The sequence below is a fragment of the Diadema antillarum genome, unplaced genomic scaffold (genome assembly GCF_040938485.1).
Source record: "Diadema antillarum isolate AM-2024a unplaced genomic scaffold, OU_Dant_1.0 seq00001259_RagTag, whole genome shotgun sequence".
Taxonomy (NCBI): Eukaryota; Metazoa; Echinodermata; class Echinoidea; order Diadematoida; family Diadematidae; genus Diadema; species Diadema antillarum.
This window is the reverse complement of record NW_027272042.1, coordinates 423099-440570: the sequence shown is the minus strand read 5'-3', so window position 1 is coordinate 440570 and position 17472 is coordinate 423099. Positions and strand designations below refer to the sequence as shown.

The 17472-nt window shown below is 38.1% G+C and overlaps 1 protein-coding gene across 1 annotated transcript; it reads right to left on the bottom strand.

Moving 5' to 3' along the window:
• Positions 1-9104: 9104 nt before the first annotated feature.
• LOC139745370 (acyl-coenzyme A thioesterase THEM4-like) lies at positions 9105-15834 on the bottom strand. Its single transcript, XM_071655764.1, has 3 exons — positions 15820-15834; positions 9874-10163; positions 9105-9222 (listed from the first exon to the last, which is right to left on the bottom strand). Exons 1-3 carry the CDS (start codon positions 15832-15834, stop codon positions 9105-9107), a joined length of 423 nt encoding a protein of 140 aa, XP_071511865.1.
• Between the last annotated feature and the right edge of the window lie 1638 nt (positions 15835-17472).

Below are 17472 nucleotides of genomic sequence, written 5' to 3'. Positions count from 1 at the left end.
TTATGTATTTTACGTGGAATCAGTTCCCGTCTGCTGTCTTCATCAATCTTGCAGTGTTGTTGATTATTATTTTCCCTCTCCATCACAAGTATAATATGGAACGTGTTAATTATTTCACGTGAAGTTGTGATGTCGGAAAATGCGAGGCTGTATTGCAGGTGGCCTATTGCAGGTGGCTTTCAATTTGTTTTTCACATTATATTGACATGTTTAACAGACTGTAACTCACCAAGATGCCTCTTGAAATGTTTTGAAAAACTTCTGCTTGATTTCACACGAGCGGATGATTATCAGTTGTCTTTCTGCTGTCATCGTGTGTGAAACAAAATATTGTTCCTCTTCAAAATTAATCTGCAATTACTGTTGGTGCTTTATATTCCAACCCACCTCCAGCCTATACATCCGTAGGCGTTGTGGTGTAGAGCGGGATCTGAACATCTCTCGTGAAACGAGACTTCTCTTTTCTTTTCTTTTCTTTTCGCCACTAACAATGTGAAACAAAGTATTGTTTCTCTTCAAAAGATTAATTAATCTGTACTTAGGTTGATGCTCTAAACCAGACATTCCAACCCACCTCCAGCTTAGATATCTGTAGGCATTGTGGTGTAGACATGGTAGAGCGAGACTTTTCTTTTCTTTTCCCCAATAACAACTTAGTTTAGCAGGAAGCATAGAAGCATTCGCACGTACTGTTTACATTTCCCATCGCATGCTTTGAACATCGGAATTTTGACGTACACATATTCCCTGGAATTTTGCCAAGAACTTTTCAACACAATACATGTTCAAAAGAAACCATTTGGTTCATACATAATTTGATTAAAGGGGCTTACTTATCACCGTCCACGTACTCGAACAGTTTTCGCTATTAAAGATACAAGTATGTTTACACTGTAAAAAATTTGTTTAGTTTCTAAACACCTAACTAAACACTTTTCTGTGACAGTTTAAAAACACTGCGACGCGTTTATATATTAAACATGTTTAGGAACTAAACACATGCTGTGTTTATTTTCAGCACACCCTAGGTGTTTATCACACACACATGTTTATGTTTTAAACGCTTGTGATGTTTAAAAACTAAACACCTGCTCTGTTTACAGCCTAAACACCAAACGTTTACACCATAATCACTCACAGTGTTTAAATACTAAACACCACACAGTCACATAATCACCCACAGTGTTTAAGATCTAAACACTGAACCCAAAAATAAACATGACGCACTGTTTACGATGTAAACACTGCGACATGTTTATTCGCTGTGACAGATTAAAAACACTGCGACATGTTTATTTGCCATTGAAGTGTTTATTCTCAGAACACATGTCTGATTTTTAGATCGATCACAAAATTGCATACACTAAACATGTGACATGTTTACATATTAAACATCGCAATTTCTCAGTGTTTATATGATACATGTTTACACCTTATACATGCTGAGTGTTTATATGAGACATGTTAACACATACATTCATACATGCTAATTTCTACGTGTTTAAATGATTATGCATGTTAATTCCCATGTATTTATTAATGTAAAGTGGATTGTTTCCACCTCTTTTTTTTTTGCATGGAATGAGATAAACGCATAACATTATATAGAATTTACCCAGTATGTACCAAATCATCAGCACACTTACATCGCAAAATACCAGGGAAGACCTGGGTTAGCTTTCACAAACATTTTGGCTACAAGAGTCAAAGGCAATTCTCTGAATGCAAGTTATCAAAACATCAATCAAAGCTTGGGCAATATCTGATGAATAATAAGTTAAAATCCTTTAAAGGGGAAATCGAGTCCACTAAAAAAGATAGTCTGATAAAAAAGAGTAAAATTTTACAAGTTAAATAGTAAAAATTTGAATGAAATCGGATGAAAAATAAGGAAGTTATAAAATTTTGAAGTTTTGCTAATTTCTGCAAAGCAGTTAAAAGTGGAATATGCAAATGAGTGAGTTGACCATGCCATAACCTCACAATTTTCCATTGATCGTGTAAAAAAAAAAGAAAAAAAGATGAAATTCAATGTTTATGTTAATGAAATGTGAAACATTATGGTATTGCTGGTTGAATACCTTCAGAAAAGTGATCAGTTAGATATATTAGGACTTGAGCCTCGGGAATAGTTGCGTTTGAATGAAAAACTTGACATTAAGTAAGTTGTGAGGGAATGACATGCCCACGTTGCCATTTGCATATTCATATCAACCATTCAAGAACTGTTTCCTCAAAAATTAGCGAAACTTCAAAATGTCATAACTTCCTTATTTTACATCCGATTTCGATCAAAATTTTACCAATGAACTCTTAATATTTCACTCTTTCTTATCAGACTAAATTATATTTGGACTGCATTTCCCCTTTAAATATTGCCATATTTTGCTATACGACACAATACTGAGTTAAATGCAAGATACCTGGGAGTCACTGGCATGTACACGAAGACGTAAATGAAATTCTTTCCTATACACACAGTAAAGTCTGTATATGCAGGAAATGGCACACAACTCATTTTGGAGAAAAAAAAATATTGCATTAAACAATTTTTCAGCCACATGTAATTCTTGGCCTACTTTCAAGAATTACCGTCTTTCTACTGTATTCAGAACTAATTCTTAGTATTGTAAAACAAACTAATAAACTTGTTGATTGTGACTTGCAACTCAACGCTTCGGAAGCTTGACATGTATGTAACACCTCCAGGAACATAACTACAGTCTGTGAAAAAATCCATGCCGACCTTGAAGGTTGCATCAATTATTGGCAAAGTACTTTGGGGTGTACCCGAACCAGATTAGGCTCACGGCAAGTTATACCATGCACAACACTATGGTCGCATTGGTACTGGTCAGGGAGTGTAGATGATGCACTCCATCATAAAGAGACCAAAGGAAAAAAAAAATGTTTTCTCTGTATTTAGCCTGTGGTGAACATCTGCACTCTCTGATCAGTACCAATAATGGAACTTAAATACATAATTGATATTGTTCTTTTCACTGTGACGATCACTGAAAGTACATGTAGGCTAACAGTACTGTATGGATTTTTCACTTTTGCTATTTTGAGAGAAATATTAGAATGTTAGTGGATTTCAAGGGGTGAGTGAGAAAAAACTTCTACCTTGCTAGAACCTTGAAGAAAGAAGTCAAACTCAATGGGTATACATGCATAGTCTATTAGAGTCTAATCAGTGTCATCATACTCCACATAATCATGGTATGGAGGGCTACTTTCAATCTCGACACAGCAGAATTTTTGGTAAAGACAAGAGGATATGAAAAAAAAAATAATGCATTGCAACTGGAGGCGGGAGGGTATGCAAGGCTGTCATGAACACGCGATGTGATCAGCAAGACTCCTCCCTTGTCAATTTTTCAGTCAGTTGCAAGACCCCTCCCTGTTCTCCACACATGTTGTACTACATTTCTAATACCTCTCTCCATGTGACCGATTTCAAGAATATCCCAGAAAGAAAATACTAACTACCGAATACTGCATTTCCTATCAGGTCTACAAGAAGATTGCAAAGAATTCCAAACAAATGCAACTACTGGCCTCTTATTTGCGTCTAATATCTGCTGATTGTATTGGAAGCACCTGAGGGGAAAAAAATAATATGGCTGATATTTTGATTTGATTTGTTTTGATTTCTATATTCCTTTTTGCACAAGAATATAACAGAAAGTCACTCGAACAAAGTTCTTGAGAAATATCTTAACAGGGAATTACAATTAGTACATTGGTTGATGAATAAAATGAAGTGAATAAAACTGTTCTTCTTAAGAGTGCGAAACGATTTCGAGCAAGTGTCTTTACATACTAGTATTAGATAAAACTACAATTTTACGTACCAGCTGTTAAAAAAAAAGACAATTACACATATCTATGAACAATAAGAATGCAGGTGACCATTATCGTAAGCACAGAGGACAAGAGAATCGCTTTGTTTTGGATATCTCTGCCATTTCAAAACCAATTTTCATCAAATAAGCATTGAATTCCTCTTCGAATAATATAGGCCCCCTACCTTCATTTTCTTTAGAGGTTCGTCATTATGTAATACACACATGCATACACACACACGGAGAACTGAAGCCCCATCGCATACAGAACCCTATCATCCCCATATGATTTACTTTATTCTAGTGTATACAGGTTTAGATGCACACTGTCAGTGAAGAAAAAAAAATAGAAAGGTTGCTCTAACAGGTAGGATGCCTCCTAATTTATAGTGCATCATGACGATGTGAGACATCACATGGCTAGCGGGAAAAAGATTATTAACATTCAAAATTATTATCCATGGTTCATTTCCTTCATATGGCATGTAGGCCTATAGATATACTGTATATCAGTATATCTTGCGATGTCCTTGTAATCCTCAGATGTTTGCACTTATAGACGGGTTGTATAGAAGTAAGTGCATGCATCTTTCATTCTAATCCAGACAGGTTTGGCGTGATCCCTGATCAATTCTTCCATGATGTACTGGTGCTAGTAAAAAGAAATGATTACACAAGGAAAACAAATCAGTTGGCTTTGCAATACAATGGACTTAACTGCTCCCATAGATTCTGACAATGAATGGATAGCAAAGAAGTTGACTGAATCCGTAAGCAAGTTTAAATTAAAAGGAATGTCAGAGTCCCTTCATCACATTAGCCCTTGGTGTCTTGCGTCAGTTTTTACTTACTTTGCTGAATTTTCTGGAAATAATTCAAGTCTTTTTTGTTGTTGTTGTTGCTTCTTTCTTATTCATCATCATTATCAAGCAGAGTTACGACCATTACTGTATCCTTTGTCTCTTGGGTGAAGATTTTCACATCTGCAATTTACACTTTCAACAATATTTGCAATAAATCAATTTTCCATATTCATTTTACCTAATGGATTAGATTCGGGAGTCGGGAGTAGGTAATCCCCCCCCCCCCCAAAAAAAAACAAACAAACAAACAAACAAGCAAACAAACAGAAGAACTTAAAGCATCGAAAATCTGCATTTTATAGAAACTCATCTACATGCCCTGTCATTGATTTGGCTCTGCAATTTTGAGTACTTACTTGATTTCCACTTTCCACATGGGTAGTATACAGTGATGTACTATCCCCAGTTGATGTAATACTCCGCTGACTGCACCATGCCTCGTTCTCTGCCAGCAGAGGTAATGATGTCTTGCAGAATTTATACAGTCGTCAGGACATCACGTCACCCACTTTGGTGCCATCGGCATCCCTTTCCAAGACATCCTAATGGGCTTTACATTCAATTTTCACCACCTGTTGAGTTATGAAGAATTTACAGGGAATAAAACTGAATTTCACTCAAAATATAGATCTAGTCACTGACCCATCGTCATTCACATGAAAGATACTTCATAACCTCGTAAATACAGTGAGTTTACCCGCTAGGCCGAGTTTACCCATAACTACGGTACCGGTAATCTGTAGAGTGTAGGCCTAATGTATTAACGTTAACAACACTAACACGTTACAGTTACAGCGTTCCCCGTTGGAAATAGAAAACTAAAACAAACGAGCAAAATCTTCAGGGCGTAGCCTATTTCTACGCCTACTACAGTTTTACATTAAACGAGGGCAATTTTGCAATAAATCTTGTTATTCACCGACTTAGCAGACTTACCGCTTTCAAAGTTTCATGCAGGCCGGCCAGGCTAGAACTTCTTTATCGCTTCGACGCCATCTTAGCTAGATCCGTTCGTTTAGTCAGTGCATGCAGTCGATCGAGTCGTAAGTACAGTGGTGGACGATACCAAGCCTAGAACGAATGCGCACGTACTGTAGGCCTACGCACATCACGCTGCTAGGGCAGCACTCAGCCAGCCAATCAGACAGATCCAACCGTACAGGTACCTTCGCGCACATCTCCTTTCCCGCCAATTGTGCATTGATTATGGTCATAATATGCATAGCACGAGTGTGCGCTAGAAGCGCACGCACAGGGCACCACTGCGTGCGTTGTGGCCGCGGCCGTCATGTCACATGCGCTGCTGACTGGTAGAGTACTCGTATCACAGTGTTTATGTTAAACATGTGCGGTGTTTAGAACGTGTTTACGAGGCGTTCTAAATGTAAACGCGTCTGTTTACCCTGACAGTAGAAGTGTTTAGGCCTAACCAACAAACATTTGGGTAATGCCCTAAACCATGAACGAAATCATTAACAAAGGCAACTCCCATTTTTTTCTAGCAGTTAAAATATAGGACTGTACATGCGAAACCAAAATATAGATTTATTACAGTTGTATTACATATTTTTAGGTTATCCTTTTTCCTTATTGGTTAGGCATTTCAATGAAAGACCTAAAACATGAATTATTTCATAGTGCATCTTGATGTCGTAACAGTTTCCACTTTCTCGTGATAAAAGGAAACTAGAAATTGCAATTTACACACCATTTCCAACACTTCTCCATATACATACATGGACATATTGAGATTAACATAGCGTGACCAGAATAAACACTCCAACTAAACACTCCAAGCTAAACACTTTAACTCTCAATACTTTACACATGCTATACACACCGGGTGTTTAAATGTTAAACAAAGTGTTTAGATTTTTAACACTGTGTTTAGTTCATAAACATGTCGCATGTCGCATTTTTAACAGTGTACAAGACTGCAAACAGTAGAATGATTTGCCCCTTAACAAATAAAGACTACATCTCTTGAAATGTCTTCAAACGTAAATTAAAGTCATTCCTCTTGAACGATTTCTCTCTTATATATACACACATATTGAAGAGTTTGTTCGCAAAAAACGATAAGTCCATATTTGCCAAGTGGAGATATTTGCGATTAAAGGTCAAGAAAAATAAAGAGAACAATAAGAAAATTTTTGCTTCTTTTGACCATAACTTCAAAAATGTACCTTCATATGTAGTGACCAATATATCATTTAAAAGCTATTATTTTGTATTTTATGACAGAGACCGTCCTTCAAAATCTTCAAACATGGACTTATCGGTTTTTGCGAACACACTCTTCATATATATATATATATATATATATATATATATATATGAAGACAACGTCATTATTATGTAAGTTCCCAAAAGCTCCTTACGACTTTCTCTGAGCCGGCGACCATATTATTGTACAGGTACATAGATACTGGATTTGTCATCACATTTACAGCTAACCACTCTAACTGATTTCTCGGCTCAAACATGTTTTCTTTTTTTATAAGTAATTTGCTAACAAACTTCCTTTCCCTAAAGCATTTCATTGGCTCAATCTTATATTGGGGTGTGGTGTTCACTAGAAATGAATTCTTTATTGGTGGGGCTAAGACCCCCCCCCCCCCCCCCCGCACCTCCCCTTAGCCCCACCGTCGGTACGGGACCAAGCAAAAATTTGCAAGTGTAAAAAGCCCTTTAGAGGGATAATTTCTGGCAGGAGGGCGACCTTCCAGCTCAGAAGATCATTTATGTTTGGGGATCAGAGGGTAAGAACACGCCATCATGTCATTCCCCGTAATTTGGTGTGGGACTTTGGGGAAGAAGAGCCATTGGAACTGACCACTAGCGGGGAAAGTAGCCAATGTTTAACTTATAAATTCCTATGACCATAAACTTTTCTTGGGAGAGGGGGTTTCGACAAAAAATAGCTGGAATGAAGATAAACGGTTTCATAAACTCCAAGAAGGGGGAAATACTGAGCATATTGACGTCACAGGGTGACTAGGAAACGAATGCGGTGTTCTGTTTTCTTTTACTCTCTATCCTATTATATTCTATTCTATTCTGTTCTATTCTATTCTTTATTTTATGTGCTAGTAGCCATCTGGGTTACGTTGTAAAACAGATGTTTGTGTTGTACATCCTCTAAAGATCACCAGAGGTCAAAGGTAGAGCCCTGTCTGTGCTCTTTGGAATATGAAGACAATTTCATTGTAAAACAGATATGCATGTTTTGCACATCTTAACCATGTGTATCATTAACTAATAACATAACAGATCAATATTATGGTATTTTGAGGTCATTGACCTCTAAAGGTCATCAGAGGTCAAAGGTAGAAACCTGTCAATGCCCTGTGGAAACGGAAGATTTGTAGTACAAATGCATTATTTAGTACAGCGTAACCAAGATCTAGGCTTATCATTCACAAATGCCTCCAAACATCAATATTCTGATATTTAAAGTTCATTGACCTCTGGAGGTCATCAGAGGTCAAATCAGACTTACCTCCCGATCTTAACATGAATCTTATGGTATGTGCTAACACTGGAGAAAGTTTCATGCTTTAGTCAAATTTTGCACAATTGTCATGATTTTGAGGGCTTAACTGCTCTACTAAGTCAAATTATCCACATCCATTAATGTCTGTGTTAACAACCGGTTGTTGTTGTTTTTTTTTTCAAAACAAATGGAGACCTTCAAATTACTCCAAAATTTGCATCGACTGTGTTTCATAAACTGGTGTGTTCATGGGATACGTCTGTTACTGGCAAACTCTGTCCATCGAAAGAAGTGGGAAATTGAAATTAATGTGTGATATATATGATTATATATATATACTCTCTAAAAAAAATCGAGTGAAAATTTTCACTCTAAAAAGAGTGAATGCAAAAAAGAGTGAATTTCGAGTGAAATTGGAGTGAATTTTGAGTGAAAATGCTCATTTTCACTCATTTTGGAGTGACGTCAGGGATCACTCCAAAATCTTCGAGTGATCCCTGACGTCACTCCAAAATGAGTGAAAATGAGCATTTTCACTCAAAATCCACTCCAATTTCACTCGAAATTCACTCTTTTTTTTGTATTCACTCTTTTTAGAGTGAAAATTTTCACTCGATTTTTTTAGAGAGTATAAATATATATATATATGTATATATATATATATATATTCTCCATGTAAAAAGGAGGGGCTACTTACTTTTTTTAGGTACATTCACGTACAAGGATCTTTTCATGGACAATATTGTTCTTGTTCTTTTGATTGTAATAAGAAAAGAGTATTCTCCAACCTTGCTAATGTAGGCCTATATATTATGATATGATTGTAAGTATGGGAGTTTAAGTAATTTCAGTGATAGACATTAGACTTAAAAGATATGAAAATAAGTATTATAAGGCTTACCGCCTGTAATTGATGTTAATATTGGCTGCCAGACAGGGGATATTTAGGCCCTTCTGGAGCAGACACGCCACACAAATCTCCCCTGCTGTTCCTATTGCTCCTCCGTGGACAAATCTGCATGAAATAGAAAACGAAATAAAAAGGAATCAACAAAATAATTGAAGAAGAGTACACTGTCTCATTTCATTAAACAAATACGCTGCGATCAGGAATTACACAAAGATGTTGAAATGATTCATAGCACGAAAAGAGAGTTATCACAAATTTGACAGTATCACGATTGAGAAGTTGAAATGCAATAAATATTGTTCCATATGGACTCTTGATTTCAGGCAGGTCATATTGCCCATGAGAAGACTTCGTTTTGTATATTTTTTTTTTTCATTTTCGGTCAGTCGGTTCCCAACGACAAGTAAGGCCTACATGAGTGACACTGACACTTCAAATCTGTTCAATCAACCGTAATGGAGCACTGCGGCATAGCGAAGAGTGCTCTGGATTTGAGTTGAATCAAAATACAATGTAGCTCCAAAGCTCCTCGACTGAATACACATCGGCATACATCCTGTATTTTCATCATGACATGTTAATAGATTGTCATTATATTTTGCTTGTTTTTTCTCCATATGTTTCACTCTTGACGACCATCTGATATCCAGAACCTGATGCAGGCCCACAATATCATGAAGTGGCAGAGTCGTGAAGATAAAGCTTTGTCGACACTACCGAGGCTACGTTGCGTTGACAGGATCACCGTATACTCACCCCGGCGGTCCTTCCGTTCTTGGTCCAAACTGCATGATAGTTATAGATTTCTGTTCCTCTCCGCTAAAGAAAACGACATATTCCAGGACTGCACCGACTTCCGGGTTGTTGAAAATGAACGGAGCCCCGCCCCGCGTCACTCCCACAGTGCTCCTAATCTCCGTCCATCCTTTCTGTCCCACTAGTTCCACAGTGTACTGTCCATACAAGTCTCTAGAAGCCTTTGTCCAGCCCGGCAGGTCCTTTTCGGTGAAACCACGAACTTTGACTTCTCCTTGGGGCGGGGAATTCTACAGGAAAGGAAGAAGGGACGAAAAAGATCAGAGTTGAATGATGGACAAGTAAAAAAAAACAAACAAACAAACAAACAAACAAACAAACACACACAAAAAAAAAAACCCACACACACACACCAAATACCAGACGGCCTAAAATACACAAACGGTATATCCAAGAAGTGATGTGTGTCTCGGAGCTCCTCTTCAGACCAAGAAAGTTTGAACAGGTCATTTTCCCAAGACCACCTTCCTCTCACTGCCAATAGGCCTCAGGAAACGCCATTACCATTAATTTTATAGAGAAATGGGCAAGGAAAGTTTTCTCCACGTTTGGAATCATCTTCGGCTCTCAAGAGCCCCCCCCCCCCCCCCCCCCCCCCCCCTCCGACGGTGCGATTGGTACCACCAGCCCTCTGGCGCTTCTTCTTACTCCATCCTGCCTAGCCCTCCCGCTGAACTTCGCCACAATCAGGGACCATTCTCACCTCCACAATGACTGAGGCTGATGGTGTCGGATTTGATATCCCCGGCAACTTATAGGGAAACGCACCAGGGAAAGCCTGACATCTTGTATCCTTGTATTCTACTTGTTTTGTTTGTTTATCTGTATCACTTGTATTGTCTATCAAATGCCGAGTAAATAAATGACATTAATAACAACCTCCAATTTTGCATCTGTCCTGACAGTACTGTCGGAAGGCTGTGTCAATTCAGGCACCTCGTTACGTTGTAATGCCGTCTATGTGGAAACCAAAGACGCTTAACTTATCTCTACTATCTTTGGTGGAAACCCTGATGGGACATCACGAAAACACTTTTCTCGCACATTTTATTAAGGCTTACAAACAATCCTCAATCATTGTTGCATAATGTATTCACAAATAATTTACAATTATTTCATACACACTTCTCAATTCGCAAATTTGTGCATAATATCATATGCATTGCAAATTATTCGGCTAGATTGCTACAGCGCATCCAGTCCCCATTGTTGACTTAATGGCCGACATCACTTTCCACATACTGAGAAACGGTTACAGTTCGTTATTCCGAAAGTTTGTCATTCCAAAGGTTCGTTATTTTGAAGGTTCGTTAGTCTTAAAATATTGAAATAAAGTTCGTTATTTCGAGGGTTTGAGTGACCAAAAACGAACAAAGGCTCATATATCATTCCGAAGGTACAGTGTAGTCGTTTTAGTACGCATGCACTTTTTTAAATGGTCAAAATAACAAAACTTACTTAATTTTCGGACTAACGAACATAGGTAGTGGGAATTAGTGAGTTTCAGAATAAACAAACATTCAAAATAATTATAACGACTTTCGAAATGACGAACATCACCCCCTAGTTAACCCTCCTGCACCAACACGCGTCGTGTCCTCGAACAAACACAAAATGAGAGTAGACAAAGTTAAGTAAATATAAACGCCATTATCCGAATTCCTGATGTACAGAGTGCTAATACTTGAGTCTCTTCAGTGCAATCTGGTCTATTCAGATCCAGTAGATCTGAACGTGATATCAAAGTGGAGCATGGCTGAGTGCCCAACACAGTATGGTCTAATCAATAGATCCATTGAACCTGAACTTGATAAGTATGGCTATTTTCACACTGCACGTTGTTGCACAGTTCAGTGTTAAACATGGAAACACAGGTCGGGTGCATTTCACAAATCAAAGTTGATTTACAATTTCTAGGTCAAAAGCCGAGTAAATCTTACCTAAAACAACACAAAAATTACCCATCTATTATAGTTACATATTGTACAATAAAATGGATAATAATAAGACATAATATTATTATGTGAGAGAGTACTGGAAAAAGAACCTGACAAGAAATACAATAAGACAAAAGCACCAACATGACCAGAACAGAATTAGGCAGCTCCAGGAAACGCACCGCAATTTTCAAAATCCAAAGAATGGCAATGATTATAAGGAAAACAAGCAAGATGTACAAACGATGTACAAGCGAAGGTGGTAAAGGTTTTCGGGAAGATAGAAAATAGGACGACAAACGCCCTGGAAAAAAGAGCAAAATATTTTTGGTAACGGGAATGTATTCTGCGATCGTAGGACCCGTGCATAATGCAAAAACGTGAAACCGCATGTATGACCAATAGTAAGATTGAAGAAGGAATTTAAGCACGGTTAAATTCAAGATCCACTCCTATATTCGACTTGAAACTTTAGGATGATACCATCATAACGATAAAAGTTTTGTTAAAATTGTAGTGGAATTGAGAAAGTTATTGACACTTTTATGAGCACTGGTATGGTATTCTATAGGGCTTTTTACACTTGTGTTTCTTAACCCCGGACTTTCTCTGACCCAGGACTATCGTTAGTCCCGTACCAATTTTTTGAGCTTTTTACACTCGCCAATTAGTCCCGTACTATCTCTTGTCCGGGGCTAAGGAGAAAACTGACCTTTTTACACTCGTATTTCTTAGCCCCGGACTTTCCAAACCACATGAATATTCATAAGTACGCTGTGTACTGTACACGTACACGCACGCACCGGCAGCACTTGATTACCTCGTTTCTGATTGGTCAGTGAGGGTCGGACTTCGTCTCCGTCGCTTAGCCCAGGATTATTTTTTCGTTCTGTTTACACTCACTTGCTTGGCACCGCAATTGCGGTGCTAACCCCTGCTATTTTGCAGGGCCAGATAGTACCGTACTATCGGTGGGGCTAGCCCACTTTGGCAAAAACGAGTGTAAACAGAAAGTGGGCTAAGGATAGTCCCGTACCAACGGTGGGGCTAAGGCCCCCCCCCCCCCCCCCCCATTAGCCCCACCGTTGGTCCGGGGCTAAGCAAAATTTTACAAGTGTAAAAAGCCCTTATATGTGACCGTGCATCACAAAACGAACAAAAAGTCGCACACTCTGATTTTGAGTGAGGACTGAAAATAGGTGAAATGGGTAAACCTGGCCGATCTTGACTTGTTCATATTTTCTGAAAGAGCAAGTCTTCTTCTACATTAAGCTACAATTTGGGATCATAAAACGGGTAGGAATGTGTTTTTTAGCAGTTTATCTCTAATATTTTTGGGTAGAATAGTGTGATTAGGTGTGTCTTTAGAGTCCCCTTTTCATTTCTTAAAAACCTCGTACACACTCTTCACTTTCAACTCTAATAACTTTTGAAAGGATGACGCTACTGCTTTGAATGTTGACATGAATTATGGACAAAATATGTTGATAAGGCACGCTCAATTTCAGTTTAATCAGATAATTCCTTCATTGTTGTTACTCCTTGTGGTTTACAACCTGTTTTTTGTCCCATTCATCGCACAGCCAGCACAGTTTGGTAAAGATTAAGCGCCTGAATAGACATTGTACTTCAGAGCCTCTTTTATCAGTTCACACCTTTCCTGAGTGTGTGCATTCTTTCCACTATTAAGATAGGTTAGGAGAGTCGATTTGATTTGAGTTATACATCATTTTAAAGCTTAAAGTCTTCCCTTTCAGAATCTGCCCTTAACTAAAATTTCATGTCTTGCGACTTTCTGTTTGTTTTGTGATGCAGGGTCACATATAAAGTTTCGTAATTTATACACCCTCGCGTTCAAATAAATTTTATTAAGCAATCATAACGAAAAAAAAAACCCAACAACCGTTCTCTTATATTTCTAAGGAAATTAAACCAACAAAACAACAATGAGACATGTGGCATCTCCGTTTCCTCCAATTTGCATGTGTGATTTTAAACTTTATCGCCATTTTAGCGAAGTTTATACGTTAATTTTCAAAATTCAATGTACTTACCTATTTGTCTCATTTAAATGAAACGCTTCCTTTTCTTTATACCATTTTTCATTTTTCTGTAGTCCCTGGTTTAGGTAAACTCAGAACAGTTTCCTTGGAAATTAATTTACTTGAAGTGCAGTGAGGCTTTAAAGATTCAAACAGGAACAAAGTGATTAACTTATAAGATAATAGAGAAAATAATGTCAGACAGTGCAAAGTTAGCAGGTTATAACTTTAATATTTTAGTTATCAACTACGGCTTATTTTATCAGCAGCATCGAAGATAATTATCGTCACAGAACCACTAATTCACTAGAAAAAAAAAATCAACTTTACTAGGATCGTAGTTCAAAAATATTTAGTATTACACCAGAGCAGGATTTAACCAGACAGTCAATTATGAAGACCAATGAAGTCATCGACAGGTTACGTTCGCATTTAGTATAATGAACAGTATATGTCCGAAACAGATCTAACGAAATATACCTTATAGCAATAGGGGGCCTATACTCAGTCTCAATCTTTATTGATTAATTAGAAATAATTAAATTTCACTTCTTAGATCTTAGCGTTCTTTATAAATCTAACGAAATATATACCTCATAGAATATACTCAGAATCAATCTATATTGATTAAATCGAACTCGATTTCACAATTATTTCAGATCTTAGCGTTCTATATAAACCAACGTGCCTTCAAGGAAATTGATCGAGTAGTGGGAAAGAGAACAGCGCAGAGTCTCGTCAGTATCCTCGTGGAATGATGAGCTGCATTTACGGGAGTCAAATGTCTGCGGAGTGCCAGAGCGATTGACGCACTTCCAGCGTGACCAGCTCGTCGAAAATATTGCATTTTGATCGAAACCCCCAAATAGATCCACACGGATGGAGAGATGAAACATCCACTTTCAAAAAGCACCTCGCGGGGGAAGTGGCAAATCAATAGTGGTGCTGTACTTTTTAGTCAGTGGCAATAATCTGCTCTGACCGCATGCATGATTAAATGATGACTTAGCCACGAGCAATAATTGTATTGTTATCGATGTGCATGGCAGTGGGTTCAATCATATGGTTTCAATTCAGCATTTTTAGCAATTGGATGTCGGCATTTTGCAGGTTGCCCGACCTTTAAGGATTGTTTACCTTTATAATACACCAGCTGTCAACAATGGACAAAGCAGTCACACAAACGGTTAATGGATTATTGTGGGTAAGTAGCAACAAAACAAGTCAAGTTGTGTTTGTAACTATTTTTTCCCCTCTCACTCTCTTTACTTCTCCCAGTTTGTTCTCTTCTTGACTGACACTCAAATTGTGAAGTAAGGGGGAGGGGGTGGATGAATACCCATTAAGTCGTGGACTTTCTTTTAGCAGGTATTTTCGATGAACGGAAAAATAAAGAAAAATGTAAATCGTTCTGTAGACTATCTTAATGAACTTCTCATGTTTGAAAAACACGAGGCAAACTACATTTTACTTAAACTACAAGCATTTAATAGACAATAATTATCTTGTTACTCTTATACTTGAAAAACAAACAAAATATTTAAATGGAGCATGCATACCGCGGTGCATTTAAATCATAATTAGGCCCTATAATTATTTACCAAGAGGACTTATTAGAGTTGCGTTTCTGGTATATATAGGTGAAAAAAAAAAGAACAGAGTTGTTAATAATAATCATGTATACCCCTCCCTCTCCTCAATGCGTGTTGGCTAAAGTCCACCCCCAGCCCACCAAATCCTGATGCAGTAAAAGCCTGTCCATCAAAAGCGCACATGAAAGCTTCATCTTAACTATTTTAGCTTCACATCAAAATTTGGCCTAAATCACTTTTTTTCATTATACTGGACTTTGTGCAAGTTAGATTAGATTAGTGATGATGCTTCGATAGAAATTACAGTAGGCTTACATTGAATACAGCCATGAGTCGGTCTCACTTTGCCGTGATGGGTAATTCCAAGTAAGTCGGGAAAGAAAAAGTAAAATATAGCAAGCACACGCTGAAAATTGGGTCGAGTTAGGATGGAAAATAAAGAATTTATGAAAATGTAATGATTCACTGAAACTCTATTTCTTCACATCATGTTCTTGAGAGATATGAAAAGGTAGCCTGATCGATGAGCAGATGGTGTCATCCCCTCCTTTCCATAGTGATCGAGAATTCAATTTTTCTATCATAAAGTGTGAAATATATCTTTTTACTGTTTGAATAACTATATAAGACAATGATCTGTCAGATATATCAAGACTTGATCGTGGCTGTAGCACTATCGCTTAAAAACAAGTTACAAACAAACGTAGCCTAGTTCGCGGGTATATGGCAAGTAAAAAGTTGTGAGGGAGGATCTCATTTGCACATCACAATAGCAGAGGCGGATCCATTCCGTAAAGGAGGGGGGGGGGGGGCGCCCTCTCACAAAATTGAATAGGGGGCGCCCCCCACCCCCACAGCAGTGCCGTATTTATACGACACCGCCCCACAGAAGTGCCCCCCCATTTTTTTCTTTTTATTTCTTTTGTTTTAAAAAAGGGGCGCGCCCCGGTGCACCCCCCTCTGAATCCACCACGTACCCGTACTGTAAGGTCGTAGCTTTCCGTGAAAGATAACAGTGCAACTTCTCAACTTTCATAATTTCCTCAATTTCTTGCTTATTATGTTTCATAATTATAGTCTATGTTGGATGGTATTACAATGGATCCCCACAAAGTTTTGTTGTCCGCAGCTGTGATAGGCATGACCAGGGAGGTACGTACCTCCTTGACATGACGTGTACAGTTTTGGTTGAGACTTAATTTCAGGTTTCTAACATTTTTGGTGAGATAATGAGAAACATCTTATGAAATATGAAAGGGCATGTAATTCTATGATGAATTCAAGGTTTGTTTGACGAAAATTGGTTTTGAAATGGCTGAGATATCCAAAAAAGAGCGATTCTAATAAAGTGTGGGACCATTTAAGAGATTTCTCTTTGTGTGGGACCCACACTTTATTACGATTGCTTTGTTTTACTTTGTTTTTGGATGTTTCAGTCATACCAAGGAGGTACTAGGCTAGTACCTCCTTGGTCATACCAAACCCGAATTTCATCAAATAAACTTTGAATTCCTCTTAAAATGGTATGCTCTGTATTATATCATAAGTGTTTTCTTGGTATCTCGCAAGTTAAAAGCCCAACTCTCATCTCCGCCAATACTGTACTATCCCTTTCAGCTGAGTCACATGATAAGGTCACATCACCTGACCGGTTCTCTAGATCTAGCTGTTGACGTTAAGTACTCAGTCTGTCCACCAGTCCTCTAGCTCGTTACTGGCAAGTTGAAGAAGTACATCATTCTGTCACGACATCCACGGCTGGCCTGAAATCATTGAACTAATGTTTAGTGGTCCTGCTGTGTGAAACATCACTCGTATCAATTTTCTTCTGGTAAAATACCGAGTTTATACAAACTCGCTCGGCGAGTGTCTTTAGACCGAGGCCACCTTGGCCTTCAGTTCGTGTTCAGCTGCAGCACAGTTCATTCAGTGCAGTGCCAATGAGTGTAGCAAGTTGGCATGACATGT